Source organism: Elgaria multicarinata, chromosome 1 (assembly GCF_023053635.1).
Source record: "Elgaria multicarinata webbii isolate HBS135686 ecotype San Diego chromosome 1, rElgMul1.1.pri, whole genome shotgun sequence".
Classification (NCBI taxonomy): domain Eukaryota; kingdom Metazoa; phylum Chordata; class Lepidosauria; order Squamata; family Anguidae; genus Elgaria; species Elgaria multicarinata.
In genome coordinates this window covers 37820723-37845987 of record NC_086171.1, presented here as the reverse complement: position 1 = coordinate 37845987, position 25265 = coordinate 37820723, and the positions used below count along the sequence as shown (strand labels likewise).

Genomic DNA, 25265 nt, shown 5'->3' with positions numbered 1-25265 from the left:
TTACTTTGGGGTAAGCATGGAAAGAATCAGATTGCATGGATGTTTGAGGCAACTCTAGATGTGCACAGTGCAACTCGGGGAGATTCCAGACAAGTGGCTAATCCAATCTACCAGAGGCAGGTTGACTGGGTGGGTCTAGGGGTGGTGGTAAATGCCTCACTTTGTCAGAGGGTGGTGCCTGCTGCCTTGAAAGAGGCTGTAGAGCACCTTCTCCTGAAGAGGACCTCCTTGGACCCAGAGGTATATGAGAAATACCACCCCAGCACTAATATCCTCTTTTGGGGCAATGTGCTTGAGCATGTGGTGGCTGGGCAACTTCAGACATTCTTGGAAGAAACGGATTATCTGGACCCATTTCAGTCTGGTTTCAGGCTAGGGCACAGCACTGAAACAGCCTTGGTTGCTCTCACCGACGACCTACTCCGGGTGAAAGACAGGGGGAGTGCTACCTTGTTGATCTTCCTGGATTTCTCAGCAGCTTTTGATACCATTGATCATGGTATCTTACTGGGTTGGCTCTGTGAGGTGGGAGTAGGAAGCACTGTGTTACAGTGCTTCCACTCCTACTTGCAGGGCCAATTCCAGAGAGTGGTATTGGAGGATTCCTGTTCCACCACATGGCTATTAAGCTGTGGGGTGCCACAGGGCTCTATTCTATCCCCCATGATGTTTAACATCTATATGAAGCCGTTGGGTGAGGTCATTAGGCATTTGGGGGTTGGGTGCCATCAGTACGCTACTAGCACTCAGCTCTACTTCTCCTTGTCATCGGAGTTAGCTGGGACAGTGAAGGTGCTGGACCAGTGCCTGGAGGCTGTAATGGGCTGGATGAGGGCTAATAAACTGAAGCTGAATCCTGATAATTATTATTATTATATTTATTTGTATCCCGCCTTTTGCCCAATGCTGGGCCTCAAGGCGGCCTTACAAAGTTTAAAATATACATGGGGGGGGGGGGAGGGAAACAAAACCATAAACAATTAAAAAATACACAACAAAATTATAAGACATTAATATAGATGGAGGGGAAGCTCTGTGGACTGACGGTTCTTGAGTCTGGGAATTGGGTAAGCATCCTGTCCTGGATGGGGTTGCACTCACTCTGAAGGAGTAGGTGCATAGCTTGGGTGTACACCTAGATCCATTCTTGTCACTGGAGGCCCAGGTGGACTCCATAGCCCAGAGTACTTGGGACCAGCTTTGGTTGATCTGTCAGCTACGCCCTTTCCTGGACACAGACAACCTAGCCACAGTAGTCCATGGGCTGGTAACTTCCTGATTAGACTACTGCAATGCACTCTACACAGGACTGCCCTTGCAGACGACTCGGAAGTTGCAGCTGGTGCAAAATGCAGCTGCTAGACTGCTCACTGGAACATCCTATAGAGACCATTTAACACTGATCTTAAAAGAATTGAATTGGCTGCTTATATGCTTCTGGTTGGAATTCAAGGCCTGCCCAAGATTTGAGATCTGTTGGAGGAGCCCTATTCTGTGACCCACCAATGTGAGACATACATTATGGTGGGACATAGGAGAGGGCTTTTTCTGTTGTGGAATCCCCTCCCCTTAGAGGCTTGACGTGTGCCGACACTGGCTTCATTTCTACTCCAAGTTAAAACATGGCTTTTTATCAAAGCCTTTGAAGGCTAAATTCTTCATGGTTGCACATAGTTTAAATTGTTTTTAATTGTTTCTATTGCTTTCAAAAATTCTACTCGTTTTACTTAGTTAACGATTTAATATGTTTTTAGCTATGTATATATTTATTGTTTTACATTGTTCTGGATTTATCTGTATGCCGCCTTGAGATTCCAGTGATATATGGTGAGATACAAATGCTTCAACACAGCTTTTCATTCTTCAGACACAGAATTTTATGAGTGTTCCATATGTTATCTTCCATTTGTAGCCATCCTGTATTCTACCACCACTTCTCCAGTCCTTTAAGGAAGGAAAGATAGAATAGTTGCACAATGCCTTTTTACTGGGGGCACTAGCACCTTTATACTGACTAGAATGGAATCTGGTGCAAAGAAAGTACAACTATTCTCACTCACAATGCAGTCAGCATCTGTTTTACATTGTCTGTTCAATCCTGTACTATGCAAAAATATTTTATCTGGAAACGGTTTATATGAAAATTATTGCTGAGGATCATTTTTCTGTATCAGCATAATATCCTACATTGGCTCATTATATCAGTGTAAAAATTTGGCATTGTCCCATTCAAGAGTCATTATATCCAGTCCTAAAACTTATCATCAGAGCAACAACCCAGAGAAGCAAGCAACAAGTCTGAATAATGCATACCTGTGTTTACAGTACTGTAGGGGAAAAATATCCTAAAAACATAAGAAGTGCCATACTGGATCAGACCAAGGATCCATCTAGTCCAGCATTCTGTTCACACAGCGGCCAACCAAATATCAACCAGGGACCAACAAAGCAGGATATGGTGCAACAGCAGCCTCCCACCCATTTTCCCCAGCAATTGGTGAACACAGGCTTACTGCCTCGGATACAGGAGACAGCACATAACCATTAGGGCTAGTAGCCATCAATAGCCCTCTCCTCCAGGAATTTATCCAACCCCCTTTTAAAGCCATCCAAATTGGTGGTGATCACTGCATCTTATGGTAGTGAATTCCATAATTTCACTATGCTCTGTGTGAAGAAGTACCTCCTTTTATTTGTCCCGAATCTACCAACAATCAGCTTCATGGGTTCTAGTATTTTGAGAGAGGGAGAAAAATGTCTCCCTATCCACGTCCTCCACACCATGCAATTTTGTACACCTCTATCATGTCTTTTTTCCAAGCTAAACAATCCCAGTTGTTTCAACCATAGGGAAGATGCTCCACCCCTTAATAATTTTAGTTGTCTCTTTCTGCACTTTTCCCATCTCTTATAGGTTTGGTGACCAGAACTGTACACAGTAGACCAGAACTGTACACTGTATTCTAAGTGTGGTCACACCATGGATTTGTATAAAGGCAGTATTATACTGACAGTTTTTTTCCTCAATTCTTTTCTTATAATGCCTAATATGGAGTTTGCCTTCTTTACAGCTGCCGCACACTAGGATGACATTTTCACTGAGTTGTCCACCACAACCCCAAGATGTCTTCCTTGTTTGGTCACTGCCAGCTCAGATCCCATCAGATTATACTTAAAGTTGTTGTTTTTTTGCCCCAATATGCATCGCCTTACACTTGCTTACATTGAGCCGCATCTGCCATTTGGATGCCCACTCTCCCAGTTTGGAGTGATCCCTTTGGAGCTCTTCACAATCCCTTTGTGTTTTAATAACCTTAAATAATTTGGTGTCATCGGCAAACTTGGCCACTTCACTGGTCACTCCTAATTCCAGATCTATTATTATTATTATTATTATTATTATTATTATTATTATTATTATTATTATTTTCTACCTTTTGCCCAATGCTGGGCCTCAGGGCAGCATTACAAAATTTAAAACATATACATTTAAAACCTATAAAAAGAAATATTCAAAAGTTAAAAATATATTAAATATGTTCAAATATTAAAACATATAAACATTTAAAATGACCATTTTAAAAGTCATTGGCACAGACAGAGGTCCAAACATTTGCCAAAGGCCTGCTGGAACAAAAATTTTTTTTGCCTGCCTCCAAAAGCACATCAAGGATGGAGTACGTCTAGCTTCCCTGGGAAGAGAGTTACAGAGCACTGGAGCAGCAACCAAGAAGGCCCTCTCCTGTGTTCCCACAAGACGTGCCTGTGATGGTGGTGGGACTGAGAGAAGGGCTTCCCCTGAAGATCTTAAAGCAGGGGCAGGCTTGTAAGGGAGAATACAGTCTTTCAGATAATCTGGACTCGAGTCATATAGGGCTTTATAGGTCATAACCAGCACTTTGAATTGTGCCCAGGAACAAACCGGAAGCCAGTGGAGCTGTTTTAACAGGGGAGTTGTATGCTCCCTGTAACTAGCCCCAGTCATCTCTGGCTGCAGCTCTTTGAACCAGCTGAAGTTTCTGAACACTCTTTAAATGCAGCCCCACATAGAGCATGTTACAGTAATCCAATCGGGATGTAACTAAGGCATGTGTCACCGTGGCCAGTTCTGACATCTCTAGCAATGGTTGCAGCGGGTGCACTAGCTTTAACTGTGCAAATGCACTCCTGGCCACCGCTAAAACCCTGGCACCTGGCCAGGCTCAGGGCTGAATCCAGAAGTACACCCAAGCTGTGGACCTGTGTCTTCAGGGTGAGTGTAACCCCATCCAGTCCAAGCGGCATCCCTATTCCCTGATCTGCCTTTCAGCTGACCAGGAGCTCTTCTGTCTTGTCTGGATTAAGCTTCAATGTGTTAGCCAACAGACACCGGTTTAGCACAGAAATAGCTTCCTGGCAATTAGATAGAAAGGAGTAGTAGAGTTGGGTATCATCAGCATACTGGTGGCACCGCACCCCAAAACTCCAGACAACCTTTCCTAATGGTTTCATGTATATGTTAAATAGCATGGGGACCAAACAGAAACCTGAGGCCAATAAATCAAACAGGAATCCCCCAGCATCACCTTCCCTCCAGGAAGGAATGGAGCCACTGTAAAACAGTGCCTCTAAGTCCCATCCCAGCAAGGCAGCCAAGAAGGACACCATGGACAATGGTATTGAATGCCGCTGAGAGGTCCAGCAGAACCAACAGGGACACACTCCCCCTGTCCAGTTCCCAGCATAGGTCATCCACCAAGGTGACCAAAGCTGTTTCTGTCCCACAACCAGGTCTGAAGCCAGATTGAAACGGATCTAGATAATCTGTCTCATCCAGGAATCCCTGGAGTTGGGAAGCTACCACACAATCCAATACCTTGCCCAAAAATGGAATGTTGGAGACTGGCCGATAATTATCCAGTACAGTGGGGTTCAAGGAGGGCTTCTTCAATGTGGTTCTTACCACTGCCTCCTTCAAGCAGGCTGGCACCGTGCCTTGGTGAAGGAGGCATTGATTGTTCCACTTACCCACTCAGCCAGTCCCTCTCTGGCTGCTTTTATGAACCAGGAAGGGCAAGGACCTAGTACCTAGCTCTCACCTCTCCAAGGATCCTGCCCACATCACTGGGCTGAGCAAATTGAAAGGTATCCAATATTACTGGACAAGCAGGTGCCAGAGTTACATCTACTGGGTCTGTATCAACTATAGTCAGAGCGGATCTGAATTATTTTGTCTGCAAAGTGCTGGGCAAATTGGTCTGCTTGAAAAATCTGAATTCTCTTCTTGGAGGCCAGTGTGTAAAAGGTCCCTGACCAACTAAAACAGCTCCACTGGACAGCTCTTTGTAGATGCAATAGTAGCAGAGAAAAAAAGTTTTCTTGCTGCCCGTATTGCCACGGAGTAGGCCTTCAAATAGGCTCTAGCCAACATCGCTCTAGTCACCATCTCACTTGTTTCATCACTGCCAGTTCCCTGGAAAACCAGGGGGCTGGTGTGGCTCTCCTTATGAGAGAGGACAGTCAGAAGCAATTGTGTCCACCGAATAAGTGGAAAAGAATTCGTCCCAATACCGATCCCTGTGGGACTCCACTATTATGGGCAAACTGCCATCTTGGCCCTGTGGGGAAGAAGAAGGACCGAGGGGACAGGAGCAGGCAGAAGTAACATCGAACATCGGGGCCTGATCCTGCTGGACTCTTCCCCCCCCCCCCCACAGGGCAAACTGCCATCTTGGCCCTGTGGGGAAGAAGAAAGACCGAGGGGACAGGAGCAGGCAGAAGTAACATCGAACATCGGGGCCTGCTCCTGCTGGACTCTTCCCCCCCCCCCACAGGGCAAACTGCCATCTTGGCCCTGTGGGGAAGAAGAAGGACCGAGGGGACAGGAGCAGGCAGAAGTAACATCGAACATCGGGGCCTGCTCCTGCTGGACTCTTCCCCCCCCCCCACAGGGCAAACTGCCATCTTGGCCCTGTGGGGAAGAAGAAAGACCGAGGGGACAGGAGCAGGCAGAAGTAACATCGAACATCGGGGCCTGCTCCTGCTGGACTCTTCCCCCCCCCCACAGGGCAAACTGCCATCTTGGCCCTGTGGGGAAGAAGAAGGACCGAGGGGACAGGAGCAGGCAGAAGTAACATCGAACATCGGAGCCTGCTCCTGCTGGACTCTTCCCCCCCCCCCCCACAGGGCAAACTGCCATCTTGGCCCTGTGGGGAAGAAGAAGGACCGAGGGGACAGGAGCAGGCAGAAGTAACATCGGGGCCTGCTCCTGCTGGACTCTCTCTCTCTCTCTCTTTCTTTCTCTCTCCTCCCTCCTTGACTCCTTTTCCTTGTGTGTCATGTCTTTATTAGATTGTAAGCCTGAGGGCAGGGACTGTCTTTTTTCCTAAGTGTAAGCCGCTCTGAGAGCCTTTTTTGGCTGAGGAGCGAGGTATAAGTATGATAAATAAATAAATAAATATTTATTTCCCTCCATCAGGAGAATTGACCATTTATTCCTACTCTCTGCTTTCTGTTCTTTAACCAGTTACTAATCCATAAGAGGACCTCTCCTCTTATTCCATGACTGCTAAGTTTGTTCAGGAGTCTTTGGTGAGAGACTGTATCAAAAGCCTTTTGGAAGTCCAAGTAAACAATGTCCACAGGATCACCCTTGTCTACATGTTAGTTGACACTCTCAAAGAATTCTAGTAGATTAGTGAGACAGGACTTGCCTTTGTGGAAACTGTGTTGATTCTTCTTCAGCAGGACATACCCTTCTATATGCTTACTAATTATGTATTTAATAATGCTTTCAACCAATGTACCTGGAACAAATATCAAGCTAAGATCACCCCTGTCTACATAACTTTCTCTCATTAATTGAGGCACAGTGTTGAAAAAAGGTGGAATAATAATAATAATAACAACAATAATAATAATAAGGACATTACAAGTCAGCTAATAATAGTGAAATATAATACAATAAAAGTCTAATAAAATTCCTAGGATAAATCCCAGTTACAATAGGCTTGTCTCAAGCATGGTCTGTTTGGGAATATACTCCGTTTAGCCAGTTTAAATCCTAGATTGACTCCAGGGTAAGTTTTAGCACCTAGCAATGTAGAACAGGATTGGACTTAATAATTAAAACAAATTTAAAATAAAGTTACTTAACCTGATGAAGTGCGCAAATACATGACTCCCTGACTTACTTCCTCAACACACTGGCAAATTGAAAAGAAGATTCCAGCTTATGTTGAACTAGGCTGTATTATTCAATTAAGTATTTATGTGGAAAAAGCATTTCCAAAAGATAATTTAAGTTATAAAGATAGTATTAACATATTCACAAATAAAAAGGTGTAAAATATGGAGTGTTGGGATGAAGAACAAAAAAGTTACTTTAAGCAAGTTTCCTATCCATTGTATGTAAACTAATGCCCTTGACTGATTGGACTACCTTCCCCCACCCCTCACCCCACCAACGTCTTTCTAACTTATGTCATTATGTCATACTTCAAATGACATCACGACACAACTTAGGGAAAGAGTTTTCTAGGTAACTGAAGTTTACACATGCCTGTACCACAACTATGAGAAACAGAGGCCAGGGATAGGTTATCCTGTAATGTATTAAACAATCTTATCTACAAGTTTGACTATTCAATAACTTCCTGAGGTATTACTATGAAAACTGTAGAAGTTTAAATGAGATATTTACATGTCCAGTAACATTTTAAAATTGAGAATTTAAAACAGCTGCTTCTATATAATTGAAGATTTTACAGTGAAATATAAAGGTTTAGACTTTTTTAAAAAACTGAAATGAAATATCGCATATGATAAAACACTTTGCAAGTATGCCACTACACTTTTCTCAGCAAGAGAAATAGTATGCTAGAAGTTGTGCCACGTTGTGACACTAAAGCTGTTCTCACAGATTGTAAGCCTATGCGGCAGGGTCTTGCTGTTTACTGTTTTACTCTGTACAGCACCATGTACATTGATGGTGCTATATAAATAAATAAATAATAATAATAATGTGATGCTAAAATTGGGTTTATTTCCCATGCTAAAGTATGGAATCATTCACTCTACAATGCAACTATATGTTAGAGAAGAGGCAAGAGACTGCCATCAAAAATGACATTTACGTGTTAGGTTGTCCCCAGTAAGGTACAGATTTATTTAAAAATCTCTAGACTGCTCTTCAGCAAAACTATGAGGATGGCATACAAAGAAAAGAAATATTAAAATAACTTGAAATATGCACAAAAGATCAGCAACAATAAAAACACACACATCCAGTACAACAAATAAAACTATCATAAAAGCAGGTCACACTATGTGCAGGAAGCCTTGTCAAATAAAGACGTTTTAGTCCAACATCAGAATTACTTCACAGTTGGCTCCAGGTTAGCCTCCCTACAGAAGGCTTTCCATAAGCAGGATGCCATTATCAAAAAGGGCCTCTCTTTAGTCATTACTGACCTAGCTTTGGATGGTGGTAGTGGTTGGGAATCTAGAGGAAAGCCTCAGATGATAAACACGGTGTTTATGAAATAGGAGGTAGTCTTTTAGGCACCTATTTCCCAAACCATTTAGGGCTTTCTAAATAAGCATCAGCACTTTGAAATGTACCTTTAAGTGTCTTGCGAACTGATCACAATGACCATCATCCAGTCCATTACTAATTTCAAGCACTGGTTCAATCCTTCCACTGCTTCAACTAAATCCAGTAAAAAAGAGTAAAGCTGGGTATTAACAGCATGCTAATGACATTTTATCCAAAATCTGTGAGTGATCTCACACATCAGTTTTTGTAGCTATTAAAGAGCACAGCAGACAAAATAGAGCCCCAAGGGGCCCCATAGAACAAGTAATTAGTATCCCAGTACCACCTTCTAGTATCAGTTGTCCATGAAATCAGTTGTCCATGCTCCAGAAGTCTCACCCCAGAAAAATACCATAGTCAATGGAACTGAAAGCCACTGAAAGGTCCAGGAGAGTGAGCAGGGTCACACAGTCCCCATCTCTCTCCTGACATAGATATTTGACCAGGGAAAGAAAAGCAGTTTCCAAGCTGAAATCAGATTGAAATGGATCAAAACCATCAGTTTCATCCAAGAATAACTACACCTGCATGGAGATCATCCACTCAAATATCATGCCCAAGAAGGGTGATAATTGCAATCTGCTGATAGTTGTTATAATCCTTGGGGTATGAGGAGTATTTAAAGAGCAGCAGCATCTTCAGGGTGGCCAGAATTGCTCACTATCATGCAGAAGAAATGGTTACCTCCAGGACCCAGTCAATTAACATCCTGATAGATGTTATAAGCCATGATTGGCAAGGATCAAAAGAACAAACAGTTCTTGGGGTATGGAACAAAGTCCATACCCTCAGGTCAAAGTAATTAAATGCATCCATTCCAACAAAAATGGATCAGACCATGTAATGGACGCATCTATAAACTGAGCTGAAAAATTAGTAGCATCAAGGTTGTACCAGATGCTAGCAATTTCATACTCAATGTACTTTCTAATTGCAGTGGACCACAGCCATTCTTCAAGGGCCAGACCAGAGAAGGACCTGAACCATATAGAAATTACCGACTTAGAATCTGGCTTCCTAGATGGGTTTTTTTTAGTCCAGATGTTTTTAGAATTGCCTATATCTTTGCTAGTAGTTGGTAGACTTCTCAGTAGCTATGTTGGGTTAATTATAAACAATGTTAAACACTCTGAAAACACTTATGTGCCCTGTGTTGTAAAATCTTTATTTTTCCCAACTCCAGTCAGTGATGTGGAGCAGGCGTGAGAAAATGTACAACTTCATGTTGTCATGACACAAGAGGACTTTTTCACACCACAGTTGGTTATTTGGCTGAAATAACCAACACAAATAACCAAATAATCAACTGTGCATAGTTGATTATCTGAACAAACATTGATTATCAAGTCATGTGTCTGGCACCGTTGATTATTAGTTGGTTATTTTCAGCGACTACCGAGCCCCCTGGCAAGAGCGACCAAAGTGGCAGCTGCTGCTCTCATCCAGCTGGCAGAACTTGGAATGGCTAATAAGATACCAGCGAGAGGACTGGGGTGGGGTGGGGGGAGGGCAGGGGATGTGTCAATCAAACATACTGTTGACTAATAGTTAACTCGAAGCTGGTCTTAATCCACACCACAGTTGATTATAATCATGTCATGTAGGGAGTACCCTCTTGAAAATCAACCATGGAGTTGACTATTATCCCACCATTGACTATTGTGTTGTGTGAACACAGTCAGAGCAAATGGTGCTATTCCTTATGGAGGAAATTTAACATAGGTGCCAATTTTTGTTGTATGCCCAAGTTGCTCAAAATATATTGTTCCAGCTTATAAAAACGTGTCTCTCACACCCTATCTCACATGAACTTTTGGAAAAAAACATCTTTCACTACCACATCTTATTATTATTATTATTATTATTATTATTATTATTATTTATATAGCACCATCAATGTACGTGGTGCTGTACAGAGTAAAACAGTAAATAGCAAGACCCTGCCGCATAGGCTTACATTCTTGAAAGTTAGCTAGGTCTTTTATAGAAAGGCCAAAATCCAATGCAGCTACGCAGAAATTTACCAACCAGCAGCAAAGTTATATGCAGATCTAAGAACATCTGGAAAGCCAGATTCTAAGTTAGGGTTATGCCAAACAAACCTTGTTTCACTTTACACAGAAACACACAGATACCCTGATCCAGCTAAGCACATTATTATTATTATTGTTGTTGTTGTTGTTGTTGTTGTTATTATTATTATTATTATTATTATTATTATCCCGCCTTTTGCCCAATACTGGGCCTCAAGGCGGTCTTACAAAGTTTAAAACATAGATTGTAAAACCTAGGAAAAGAAATGTAAAAAATAAAAAATGTTTAAAATACACAACAAAATTATAAGTCATTAACATAGATGGAGGACAAAATTACTCTCCAAAGGCCTGCTGGAACAAACAAGTTTTAGCCTGCTTCCGAAAGCCCATCAAGGAGGGAGCCAGTCTATCTTCCCTGGAAATAGAGTTCCAAAGCACTGGAGCAGCCACTGAGAAGGCCCTCTCCCCCATGTTCCCACCAAGCATGCCTGTGAAGATGGTGGGACTGAAAGAAGGGCTTCTCCAGATCTTAAAGCACGGGCAGGCTCATAAGGGAGAATATGGTCTTTCAAATAACCTGGACCTGAGCCATATAGGGCTTTATAGGTCATATAAATTGAATTGTGTCCGGAAACAGAGTGGAAGCCAGTGGAGCTGTTTTAACAAGGGAGTTGTATGCTCCCTGTAACTTCCCGGTCAACAATCTGGCTGCAGCTCTTTGAACCAGCTGGAGTTTCCGAACACTCTTTAGGGCAGCCCCACGTAGAGCGCGTTACAGTAATCCAATCGGGATGTAACTAAGGCATGTGTCACCGTGGCCAGTTCTGACATCTCTAGGAATGGGCGCAGTTGGCGCACTAGCTTTAACTGTGCAAATGCACTCCTGGCCACCGCTGAAACCCTGGCACCTGGCCAGGCTCAGGGCTGAATCCAGAAGTACACCCAAGCTGCGGACCTGTGTCTTCAGGGGGAGTGTAACCCCATCCAGCACAAGCTGAATCCCTATTCCCTGATCTGTCTTTCGACTGACCAGGAGCACCTCTGTCTTATCTGGATTAAGTTTCAGTTTGTTCGCCCTCATCCAATCCATTACTGCCAACAGACACCGGTTTAGCACAGAAACCGCTTCCTTGGAATTGAGTGGAAAGGAGTAGTAGAGTTGGGTGTTATCAGCATGAAAGGGAAAGCTTCCACATCTGTATCTCTGGAAAGAGAACTGCATGCACAATCAGATGCTGCAAGTCTTCACTTGTACATGCTGGAATTTCTAATCTTTTCACCATCACCTCACAACAGCTTTTTTCTGCACCATGAAAATTTTTGAGGGTAACTTGTCAGGCAGTATGCATGTGCTGCACTCAAAGCGTGTTCTAGAAGCACTGCCAATTTTATGGAGCTCAGTATATAGCACTTTGGATTTGGGATGAAAATATATGTAAATTGTGCTTAGACCCCACATAATTAGGCATTGCCGAATTCTTTCCTCTTTTTCCTAGATGCCTTCATGATCAAGTATTCTCTCTGCTCATGGAATTAAATCTGGAATTAAATTGGAGGAAACCAAAGGACACCTACATAAAAGGGGGGAGTGGGAGTGTGTGTGTGTGGGGGGAATAGTTCATTTTTTAGATGAGTGTCCATTGTTTTTTCATTGCACATTATGCTCTTTATTGGTTAGACATCATACATCTAACAGATTTGACAAGATTGGTTGTATAAAGTAATCCTTAATAGCAATTACTGTACATCAAGGAGTCCACATTTCATAAGACCAAAATGAGTGTATTATAGAACTCGTTTGTGGAATGCTGTGCCAATTGGGGCACGCTGGCCCCCTTCACTGCAAGCCTTTTAAAGAGCCCTAAAGACTTATTTTTCCCTACTTTCTCCTAAAGCAATTTTATATAATCTAGTTTTAGCTGTAATTATTTATTGGATTTCAGTACTTTTAACTGTCTAAATGTTTTTCTGTTGGTGCTATTGCTGGTTTTATTAATATTAGTATTATGGCTTTTTTTTAAAAAAAAAAAACAGTTATGCATTGTATATACTCAAAGCTATCTTGGGAAGGTTTTACCCTCTAGGGTGGCCTAGAGATATTTTCAATAAATAAAATGTTTCCTCATTGTGGTCCAGAAAAGAGTGCCAGGAGCATTGCCTGATTTTTGTTTGTTTGTTTGCTTGTTTCAAATGTTTATACACCTTAGTTATGTTAAAAATTTATAACACCCTTTGGTAGCGCTTCCAGGGCAGTTTGTAAAAAGAAAATATAATATGTAGAGAGAGAAAAATAAATTATTTTTAAAGCATCTCTGCCTGATGGTGCCAAAGGACATCTTTACCCCATTGTCTGCCAATGCCTTTCATTTCTCTGCTTGTGGATATTACTGTACATTTCCAGACTTAAATCTTGCCTGCACATGGACAAAATTCCTGGATGGAGGGAGAAAACCTACAGAGCCAAATCTACAACTACAATATCCTCCAAAAAATGTATCATTAAGAATCTAAGATGTAAGGCCTACAAAAGAATGAATGCTCAAGCACCTGGCATGATATGTCCAGCAACTCATTGTACTGTTCACAGCTGTTTCATTGTTACTTTTCACTAGACCCATCTCATCACCATCTGCTGCTCTCATTTTTAAATTGGGACTATGAAGGTTCTTTGCATAGAATATACCTTATGATTGTGAATATGCAATAGTTAATATAATGGGGCCCTAACTCACTATGAAATATCTAAATACAAGCTGATAGTTTGTTTATGCACTTTGAGGTAGAGGGGAGTGAAACTTATCAGCAAATAAACTATTATACACAAGGTTAAACTTTCAGGTAGATGATTGTTGCTTTCCTACGTATACCAACACTATACATTCATAAAATAAAGCTTATTAAATTTTGGCCCTTCTAAACACAAGGCAATTTTAAGGGTGTAAAGCAGGCAGAATCTCAAGGTCTTCTAATAAAACAATGTAATTGCATGCCTTAATATTTCTAATTTTTATTCTGTATAGCAAATATTTCTACTGATCATAATAGGGCCCATGCATCAGTTTTTATTTTTTTCAGTTACCTAGAAACTGTATTCCTGGGTTAATTTTGTTTCAGGAAAAGGTACAAATGCATCAAAATGGTTGTCCCCAATAGCCATGTTGAGATGCTCAGGCTACAATCCTAACCACACTTACTGGAGCAAAGCCCCATTACACACAATGGGACTTCTGAGTAAACATGTACAGGATTTTTCTGTTATTTTATTATGCATGTGTCTGCTTTCCTGAAACAAATGTATTAAATCTATTCTGTTTTTAAAAGATCGTTCTTAACTTGCAGTGTTATGAAGTTGTTAAAGTTTGTAAGTCACTTTGGGAGTCCTTTTTGGGCCAAAAGCCAACTCAGAAATAATTTTATAAATAAATAATATATGTTCCGCCATTAATGTTCTTTGACAATACAACTTCTAGATAACTGAAATTTAAAAAAATCCGCTGCATGAACTGCATTATGATCACAATCAAGCACAAAGTTAAATCTGTATTGGATTCTCTTTTGGTACAGTGTATTCTATTTACCGTATTTCTTTGATTCTAAGACGCCATCGATTGTAAGACGCACACTAATTTCAGTACCACCAACAGAAAAAAAGCTTTGATTCTAAGAAATAATAAACGCACTCGCGATTCTAAGACGCACCCCGTTTTTAGAGATGCTTATACGGGGGAAAAGGTGTGTCTTAGAATCGAAGAAATACGGTAATAAACGCCAAAACAGAAATGTTGTTGAAAGGCACCAAACATGGTTTACATGGCTTTTCAGCTACTTCTGGGCCCTCTGGATGGATTTATACAACTGCTCTTTTCCTACAAGATGAATAATTGTAAAATGGTTAAAATGTAAATTTACATTTTAATGTAAAAAGCAACCTTGTACATATGCCTAAAAGGTGTTACATTCATTCTCAACTACACCCCAGGTGAACTTTGTAGTGTTCTGATCTTATATGGCTGAGTGCTGCCAGAGGGTGGTGCTGGAAAATTATGCTCAGCCCTGTGACCATTGGCCCTACTGTGGCAGTTGCCTCCTTGAGAGATCTATTTATTCCCCCTTGCTTTTTAATGTCTACATGAAGCTACTCGGAGAGGTCTTCTGAAGTTCTGGGGTTGGATCTCTTCACTATGCTGATAACCTTCAGCTGTATCTCCTGTTGTCAACTGTTGTCAACAAGGAGGCTAAATTGTTGTCCGGCTGCAACGATAGACTGAATAGGGATTAACAGCCTGATCTGGATGGGGTTGCATTATATCTAAAGGTTCGTATGTGCAGTTTGGGGGTGCTTCTGGCATTGCTCATAAAAAAGCCACAGGAGAATCTTTGCTCAGCTTTTACAGTGGCTGCCAATTTGTTTCCGGGCACAGTTAAAGATTATGGTTCTTGCCCACAAGTCCTAAATGGTTTGGGACCAGGATAATTGAAAGACAAACTCCTCCTGTATGAAACTACTTTAGAGGCTCTTCTTTATCTCCCACCAAGAGAGGCGAGATTGATGGAAACACAGGACAGGATCTTCTCTATGGAGGTACCAGATTACTCTCTAGCAAGGTTAGAGTGACTAGCTATTTGTTTAGTTTTAATAAGTCCATTAACAGTCCAATCCTAGACATGTCTATTCAGAAGTAAGCCCCACTGATTTCAATGAGACTTATTCCCAGGTAAGCATCTAACTTTAGACTCTTTCATTCTACATGGATTTTGAGCTATTTAAAATGTATTAAATCTATTCTGTTTTTAAAAGATCGTTCTTAACTTGCAGTGTTATGAAGTTGTTTTAAGGTTTGTAAGTCACTTTGGGAGTCCTTTTTGGGCCAAAAGCCAACTCAGAAATAATTTTATAAATAAATAATATATGTTCCGCCATTACTGTTATAATACCGTTTTTGTTTATATTATCGCCATGACTTGCTGTTCTCTATAATGGAATAGTTGGACCAATCTTAAAGTAGAAACGTTTATATTTAGAAAATGCTTAGACATACTTTCTTATCTGCTTTACATTAAGCAAAACCCCATGAATAGCACAATTATATTTTAAGCAGTAATCTCCTTTAAAGGGGAAACTTCCTTGTAAAGGGTTTTTTCTTTGCCTCCTGGAAATTTAATATGTTGCTAAGATGCTGCAACATGTATAGCACCAAGATTTGTATAGAGTCACTTTGTAAGCATCATGTTGTAAACAAAAATGCCAACCAATTAGGTTTTAAAGTATTTGGTGTTTTTGTAATTCACAATACTTTGAATTAATAATTACTTGCCTTAAAATATTAGTATGAATTCCTGCAAATTTTTCAGAAGGGGCTAGAAAACATTTGCAACGATCACATTTCTAGGTGCATCTAGATACACCTAGACAAAACATTAGTCATTGCAGTGTGAAAACTCCACTCAATGGTTGAGTTTTTAGGAGGCACTCTCCATGCAACATGTTCTAACTCCACCATTGTGTGACTGTGGGTTACCATGGAGTTGAGTAAAATCCATTGTTACATTTGATTGACAGTTCCTCCACCCTCTCTCCTCCCCCAGTCCTCCCAATGGTATCCCATCAGCCATTGCTGCAAAAAAAACCCAATCCCAAAGGCTCTCCTAGAGCGGCACCCACTCCTTTCGCTGCTCTTGCCAGGGATCTGTTTTTATAGCTGTTTATAATTGTTTTTAGATATATGCTTCTGTGTATGTTGTATGTTTTTGTGGATTTAAATTTTGTATATTGTTTTTAATTGTTTAAATTTTATGTAAACCACCCAGAGAGGTTCGGCTATGGGGCGGTATAACAATGTATTAAATAATAATAATAATAATAACAACAACAACAACAACAACAAAATAATAATAATAACAACAACAACAATTCTGTAGCCAGTGGGAAAAGTCAACTCAACACAACGGAAAACGCCATGGAGCCCTCCACACAACATGCAACGCAATGGTTGTGCAAGAACTCTCCTCTGCACAGCGTGGATATTCTACGTGGAGCGTTTTCCCAAAAAACTCCACCATAGGGTGGAATTTTCCCACCAGACAATACATTTCTCAACTGTGGTGTAAAAACTCCACCGTGAAGTTCTAAAACCACCGCTGACAAACGTGTTGTCTGAATTGAGCCACTATGACATTTAAAGTGAGGTAAGAGAAGTATCATTTAGGGTGCAATCCTATGCACGTTTAGCCAGAAAAAAAGTCCTATAACTCCCAGCATTCCCCAGCCAGTTATGTTATAGGACTTTTTCTCTCCAAAGATTACCTTCTTGTATTTTTGTCACAACAGGTGTAGCACTCAAAATGTTTCAGTTTTGCTGGTTAGCTTCATTTTAGGAGCCTTTATTAATTAACATATAAAAAACAATTCATACACATATATGTGCAGCCATTTTTACAATTTAATTTTAAATATTTTTTCCTAATTCTAATAAATGGCATACCATATAGGCCTAGAAAGTTTAAGAAGAACCACCACCTACACTTGATTCCGAAACATTTGGTGTTTGCAACATCCGTGCCTCAGGATTAACAACAAGAATGGAAATGGACAAATAGAATATAATTTCCTCCATACAATTTGGGGGAAATTACTAGCAGCGTCTCAAAGCATACTAGGTAGAGTTCAAGAACAAACTAGACTTCTAAATAGTTCTACTTCACAATCCTCCCTTTAAAAAGTGAGACTGGTACCCGAGCAATAACTTGCTACATGTCAGTAATAACGTTTAAACTTGGCCTCAAAGATAGCAGATCTCATTCTGTTTAGTCTAATGGAGGACTACAGTCCACAGCAAAGGAACTTGATTGTTCCTTCAGGCTTCCAGTAAGCTGCATTAGCAAGCATATACTAATACTTTCCCATTTTAAAACTTTTTAATTTTTTTGATAAACCAAAAGTTGTCCCAAATGAGGCTACTCTAAAAATTAATTATTTGGGGATATGCTTGTCAGGTGGCACAAGGGCTTAGTTTTGCAATGAGGGCTCCAGATGTCTTTCTGTAGCTTGTGTGTTCCATTTGGCTGCTGTCAGTGACTGGATATAGGCAAAAACCATTGAAGTTGAATCCAGTTAAGAATGTGGCAATGATGGTTGACAAGATCTATGACCTGAAGGGATACGTCTGTCAGTTACTGATGGGGTTAAGCCTCCCATGATCACTCAGACTCATAGCCTAAGGATACCACTGGATCACTGCATTTGGAGATGGTAGCAGCAACCAGGAACCCTTTCCACCAGCTCCATCTGGCAGGAAGACTGCAAGCCTCATCAAATTCTGACTGGTCAACTGTCATTCATGTCTTCACAATATCAAGATCAGAATAGTGTCATTTTACATTAGATGTTAACTCTATTGGGTAAGGACCATGCCATTTCTGCCTACCAGCTGACTTACTTTTGATGCCAGATACATAGTAAACAGCAGTACTGTATAACTTTGGAGAATGTAAGAACGCTCCACTAGTGCACAGCAAAACGTCCCACCTCTCCAATGGGCTGAACACATTGCACCAGTGTGCTCCACTATATGTACCGCCTTTACATTCCATTACAAACACAAACCAAGGTGCTGGCTTTGACCAATAAGTCACTAAAGGCGCAATCTTATGCATGTTTAGATAGAAAAAAAGGTCCTACAATGCCCAGCATTCTCCAGCCAGCTTGTAGAACTTCTGTCTTAACATGCATAGGATTCCACCCTAAAGAGCTGAAGCCTACATACCTTAGGAATCACCTTCTTCCCTGCAAATTGCAGAGTCTGCCATAAGCAGCCTCTCCATAGTATCTTCTGTGTGCAAGGTGTGAACAACAGGAATAACTAAAAAGATGTACCCTTATTCCCTAGCCTTGAAACTCTCTCTCCATAAAAACTGCAAGATCTCCAAAACAATTTAACAATCACTTATGCTATCAGTATGTTTATAGATGAAATACTATAAGCCTCTTGGTGCTACAGGATAGGACAGAAACTGCAAGTTTTAAAGGAATAGATGTATCATATACCCCCATGCAAAGCAGACTGTTAACAGTGACCAAAACTCATCCCAAGACGGAAATTGCACATACTAGGGACTAAGGTCTCTAGATAGACTTATTCTCAGTAAAAATCCATAGGTTTGCAATGCATACCTCAACCTCTGAGAATATAGTATTTAACTAGTGTCCCTTTGCTGACAGAAGGATCTATCAGCAGAACAGGAAGGGGGCAATTTTTGGCAAAACAACAACAATAACAACAACCATCTGCTCTGGAAAGGTAAAGAAGAGGAAGGGAAATCACTGAAAACTACCTATTCTACTGAGAAATGCATTCTATTGCAGAGGGACACTAGTTGACCTCAATAAAATTGTTGAGCCAAATATGAGCAATTATGTTGCTAAAGTTAATGGCAAAGTCATGATGGAGGGTAGATGACAAATCAAACAGCAGGTAGCAGCAGACTAGGTTCACTACCAAGAACACCTTTACTAGATGACATTTTGCAAACCTAATAGCAACAGAGAAAGGGGCAGGGACATTTCATTACCATTGTAGACTTATAAAATATCTATGCAATCATGATTACTGTATATATGGCCAGGGTGTATGTTGCAAGAAACTTTGTAAACAGCTTATGCCAACTTTATTTTCAGTGGTTAATGTTCAGTGTGTTAAGTTATTACTTATACAGAACTTAGTTTAAAGCACCATTCAGCAAAATAGACTTGTGAAATATATTCCCACACACAATAGCTTTCCAAGTTACCTTCTATGCACATATGCCGACCATTTGCAGCCGTAGAACATGGAAATCTCTCTTGCATTACAACCTTATTTTCTAGCTGTTAAAAATATCCTTTAGAAAACCTTTGGAACAGGTCAAGTAACTACCTTTAGAAACTTACTATTGTTTCTGAAAATTATCTAATGCCAAGATCTTTCATACTAGTCTCTATACAAATCTAAGTGTTAGCAAATAGGTGATAGTGGTGTCTTCGGTAGTGGAGGGCACTATGCCTCTTGCATGCAGGGCTGGCCCAAGACATTTCACTGCCTAGGGCGAAAAACAAGATGGCACCACCTCCCATTCCATGTACAAAAAAGGACTGGACAGATAAACGAATTCCTCCACTGCACCTGAAGATGGCAGGCTAACTTTTGGGGCACAGAGCAGGACCTTGCTGATGCCTCTTAGCATCTGCCCCCTGAGGCGACTGCTTCACTTTGCCTAATGGTCAGGGCAGCCCTTCTTGCATGCTTTGTGGAAAAGATGCAGGTCATTGCATAATGTAGAAATATGGTGAGTTTTTCTTCTCACTTTCTTAATTTGAATATTCCTACCATGCATGAAAATTTCACATTTCTGAATTTTGCTTGAAAAGTCAAAGATTTGTTTTATAGAGCAATAAAGAGATATGAATGTATATCAGTATAAATCAAGCACAATGAAAACAGCCCCAACTTTACCTGTATATTATTAAGCCAGGGCCCAGCAGTGTGCAATTTCCCATATCCCTTTCAATGTTTACATTAAGCATCTGAACCTTTGAAGTCAAGCACAGTGCATATTCATTGGCCCATATATTATCTTGTTTAGTACTAAACTATGTTAACTCGATGTTGGACTCGATGGCCTTGTAGGCCCCTTCCAACTCTGCTATTCTATGATTCTATGAACTTGTGAATGATTCTATCTTAAGGCAAACCCCACCTGCATCACAGTCAGATACCAAAGACAACACAATGCTCCTTACATTCTTTAATAAGCACTCAGAACTGTAAGAATGGACCACAAATTTAATTTCTTCAGATTAACTGTCAGGATGCCAGCAAAGAGAAAGATGGTAGTATTGAGAGACAAAGCCAAAACAACACAATATTCCCCCAGTCATTTTCCTGTTGTGCATACCCCTCGCTGTGGCTTTTGACAGCTCCTAGGGAGGAGCTTCATATTACACAATCACCTTCCTAAGGTTGGTGGACTTGCTGTTTGCATGCATAGAGAGGGTGGAAGGAAATTTGTTCTCAAAAGTAACCCTGTTGCTTACAAAAATCAGACTTTTTGACCAACATACATTAAAAGATCACTATATTCAGAATACTGAAAACATCTTAAGGGAGGGGGAAAAGAACAGGCCAAGAGAAGAAGTAAGGAAAGAAAGAAAGACTTGGTAAGAAACTACGAGCAAGAGAAGAAAGGAAGAACTAAATTAAAAATAGAGGGAGAAGGGTGAGGAGAAAAGGAAAGAAGGGAAAATGGGCAATGATAAGAGAGCCATTCTAAACATAAAAACTCTGGACAGAGTAGAATAAGAAAGGGAAGTTAAAAGTAACGAAAAGAAAGAAATGGTGACAAAGGGGGGAGGGGGTAGAAAGAGAAGGAAGTAAAAGAAAGGGAGAGAAAGGTGAGTTGGGGGCATTGACAATATGGCACTGGGTCAGGGAGGAGAGAAAAAAGTATAAACAAAAGGAAGGAGGAAAAGCAAGAAAGGAAGAGGAGGAGGGCAAAGTGCAAAGGGAAGAAGAGGCAAGAGGTGGCCATTCTTGACATGGCAACTGGATCGGAAAAGAGAAGGGACGAAGCCTCAGCTGGAGCTGACAGCGCTCTCGCCCAGCTCGCGTGTGTGTTTGTGTGTGTGTGTGTGTGCGTCTCTCTCTCCCCGGTCTTTTCCTCGCCAACATCCACACACGCACTGAACTTACTTCTTTCTGACTCTCTGGAAAGGGGAAGCGCCATCTTTGCGAGGCCGGCCCCTAGGTCTTTTGTCTGTGGCGGCGGCGGCGGCTGCCGTGGGGGGAGCTCCTGGCTCAGGGAGTTGTGGCGGCGGTTCTGGCTGCTGCTGCTCCACCACCGGCGTCAGACTCTGTTCCTCCGTTGACATCCTAGTCAGCAGGACGAGAGAGACACATGGAGGATGTTGAGGGAGGATGGGGTTGGGGAGGAGGGTGATCCCGACGCTCCTCCTGCTCCGGCGGCTGCTGCTGCTGCTGTTCCCCTTTTTCTTCTTCTTCTCCTTCTCCTTCTCCTCCTCCTCCTCCTGCTCTCCTACCTCCGCCTCGCATTGCTGGCCTCAGCCGCCGCGGACCAGCGCGCAGGTAGCAGCATGGGGAGGAGAAGAGAGGAGAGCCCGCCTCAGTCACACGCAATTAGACTCTCTTTCGGGGGCTGAGGGAGGGCGGAGGTTGTTGCAGGAAGGAGAGGGGACCACACCGCCGCGGTCGCGCACAGCCGACTTCTCCGCGCGTGTGAGTGTGAGGGAGGAAGCGTTGCGTGCGCGCGTCTCTGAGGAGACTCCTGCTCTCGCCGACCCCCCCTCACAGGCAACAACTCCTCTCCTGCCGCGGCGGCCTTCGCTTCATCGTTCGTTGGCCCTGTGCCCTTCCCCCGCCCCCGGGGGAAGAGGAGGCGGAGGCCAAGGTTGGCTGGCTGAGGGCGGCTGAGAGGAAGTTTTGACAGCTCCTCCAGCTGCTGGTTAGAGAGATAGGGACACACACACACACACACACACGCAAGTAAGGGCGTGTGTGTGTGTGTGTGTGATGTCGGGTAAGGAAGGTGGGCTGCCGGGTGTGCGCACGAGGAGACTCCTTCCCTCCCCTCGCTCCTTTCTTTTCTCTCCCTCAGGCGGGCCCGCGACGCTGCCAGCCAGGAAGTTTTACTTGAGGAGGAAAAATAAGGCGGTGGGGGGAGGGGCAGAAGAGGCTGTCCCCGGGAGGGGGAGGGGGAGGAGGGTGTTGCGCGCGACTGGCTGACGGGGCTGACCCAGCCCCCCTGAGGTGGCGGCGGCGGCTGGTACAGCTGCCCTCGTCGCCGTGAAAGTGTCGTGCGTCGTCGGTCGGTCTTAGGCGTGTAAACAAGCCGAGTCACCACCACCCGTTCTTCACACAAAATACACACAGCTCTTTCCCCTCACAGTCACCACCACCACCTTCCGAGGAGGAGGAGGAGGAGACGACGACGACACCCACTCGCCCTCTCGAACTCCTCACTCGCCACCCCTCCCCTCTCCTCCCTTCTCTAGGCAGGGCCCCACACTGCGCCTGCCCAAGTCGCCCGCCCACCGGCCAGCCCTTTTTCTCAGCACAGACATCTCATTCGACGCGCCGCCGCCGCCGCTGACCTCACGGGCTCCGCTGTTGCTGCTGTTGGCAGCGGCGGCGATGGAGGTTGGGCTGAAAATGTGGAGCCCGGTAATTTCGGACGGGATGGGGGTTTCGCTCAACATACTGAACGCAGCTAGCAGGAGCGTCTACGTGTTGAAAGTGTTTGTGTTGTTGTTTATGGATAATGCTCAACCTAGTGAATGTGGCGCCTTTCTAGAATTCGTGTGTGTGATTGTGAATAGCTGTGTGTGGTAATGTAGGGTGTGACCCGCGTTGGACGCGAGTGAACGTGGGTATGTTTTTTTCGCGTGGGTGTGAATTACACCCAATCCGCCTCCCCTTTCATCTCCGTGGGAAGGGATAAGAACAGTTGGTTGTTGCCGTGGTTCAACTTCTCCCTGTCATTCGCGCACCCTTGCTGGATACAGTCGGACAGGGGTGGTACTTCTTTAGTACGATTAAAACAAAACACAGTCGAAAAAAGTTACTGTATGTTTACGCTGAGCGTGAACTTCCCACCTGTGCACAGTATTTATACCGTAACTTGTCATAAATTTATTTCGCCGTATTTATTTATTGGTTTATTTAGTTCTCTTGTCAGAATTACAATGCACAAGGCCGAGGTAGGGTTGTCCGATTCCCATTCTATTAGTAAAATAGAAATGAGATCACAATATGCTAGCATTAGTGGAAGAGGTGACGGTTGTTACGCTGAAAACAATGTTACATTGAAAACAGTGCAGTTCCTTAAGAGCAGAAAAGTCAGCAAACCTAAAGCTGCAGTGTTTACTCGGGAGTAAGCTTCATTGAACACGCGGGTCTTACTTCTCAGTCAAACATGCGCAGGATTGCGCTGCAAACCTACTGACTCGAAGTGAGTCCCAGTGAAATCCAGCGGGACTGCCTTCTGAGTCAACATGTTTAAAATGGGACGTGATTGGCTCCGGCTCCAAAGCGATTATGTCAGACTGGAACAGCCGCCTGAATCTTCCCTGCCTTTAAATGAGTCTACTCGTGAGTGTCTTGTGGACTGCAGCCTGTAACGCGCTGAGCAAATACGCACACGTGGACCGCCTGACAACAGCTGCACTTTTTACCTAGATCTCTCACGCGCAGAGGAGGACGAGGCTCAGCACAGGGTGTTCAGAAGCAGGCGATACGTGTTGTGGGAGGCGCGTTCAGTTGTGTGATCGTTCCCGCTCCGGCGAGGTCAACGGAGGTTGAGCAAGGGATCGGGGAATAACGCAGGCTGGCTCTGCTGAGGGTGGATGTAGACTTAGTGCAGAGAAAGCAGTAAATGTGATCGTGCGTTACCTGAACGCAGAGGATGCACGGTGGGGGACGAGTGTTTCCCCTTAGCGCTGGTTGTATGTAGGAGCTTGGCCTAATACCAAAGATCCGCCCAGGTCAGCTGCAGTGAAGCCTGGGGAACTGAAATTGGCAAAGGGTGTGTATGGGAGGGAGATCGCCTGGGGATTGGGATGGTTTCCAGCAATTCTGGCGGCAACAGCTGCTGCCTGAGAGCGGTGGTGGCGGAGGAGGCTAGGACTTGCGCTAATCCTACTTCCTACTCCCCCTGGGATAGGGGCCTAGCTGGCTGGCTACCTGCCCAGATTCTCTGAGGCTCAGCGCGGGGGTTAAGCCTCATTACATGGGATTTAACTTGTCCCAGAGTACAGCCGAGACTGGCTTTGAGGGGGGAGACAGTGCTTGGTGTCGGGGGATAGGATGGGCTGGAGTGGGATGGGATGGGATGGGATGGGCTGAAGTACCTGAGGGTCTTCACCTCTGTGGTGGGATGTACATCCGGATTTTCATACACGAAAGCTAAGGAAGAGCTGATGCTTCCTGGTTCTCAGTTTCTCCAAACCTCCTTCTCTCCTTCCAATTTGGGGACTTACTTTTCCAGTGTTTAGGCTCCCCCTCTAACAAGGATGAACTTTGCGTATGTTTCTGGAATTGTTGAGCAATCAGGCTCACCTGACTTAACACCAAGTGAACTGATTCTTCATCATTGTTCTTGGCCTTTTTAAAAAAAAATCTCTTTCTAGCTCCAGACAATAGCATTAGGGGTGAGTTGCCACATCACAGTTGCTGAGTCATGCAACCACAGTTATGGGTAATAAAAGAATTAACCCTGGTACCATTGAGTGAGCCATAGTATACAAGATGACTGGTGAGAATGCATTTAAACTAGCCACAGACACATCTGTTTTGCAATAAGGGATATCTTCAGAAGCACATACACAAGTTAATTTATCTCTCAAATAAGTTACACTCCAGCCTAGTTTTCTTTTTCTGCACCACCCCCTTTATTTTTGGCTCTTTCGCCTGTATTTGGGTCATGGTTAATTGAGCAGAAAGTTTGTTAAAACTGCAATATTAGGTGGGCAGCAGGAGGCATAGCAGGGCTACCCATATTCTGCATGTCCACACTTTTGCTATGCAAGTGCAGAGTTTATTTGGCTCAGAATTTGACAGCCCCAGATTCCCACCTTCTCTCTCATCCCCACCCCTGCACTTCACCAT

At 43.0% G+C, this 25265-nt stretch overlaps 1 protein-coding gene across 8 annotated transcripts in view; it reads right to left on the bottom strand.

The window, feature by feature from the left end:
* KMT2C (lysine methyltransferase 2C) overlaps positions 1 to 21796 on the bottom strand; it is a 208126-nt gene extending 186330 nt beyond the window's left edge. For 6 of the 8 annotated variants that reach the window (XM_063126186.1, XM_063126196.1, XM_063126224.1 and 3 more), the window contains exon 1: positions 21336 to 21795. In XM_063126186.1, coding sequence (XP_062982256.1) covers positions 21336 to 21514 — 179 coding nt within the window. In that variant the 5' untranslated portion in view covers positions 21515 to 21795. Of the gene's footprint in view, positions 1 to 21335 lie in introns of all 8 variants that reach the window. The other 2 variants (XM_063126216.1, XM_063126206.1) reach the window with 1 other exon arrangement.
* Positions 21797 to 25265: the final 3469 nt, after the last annotated feature.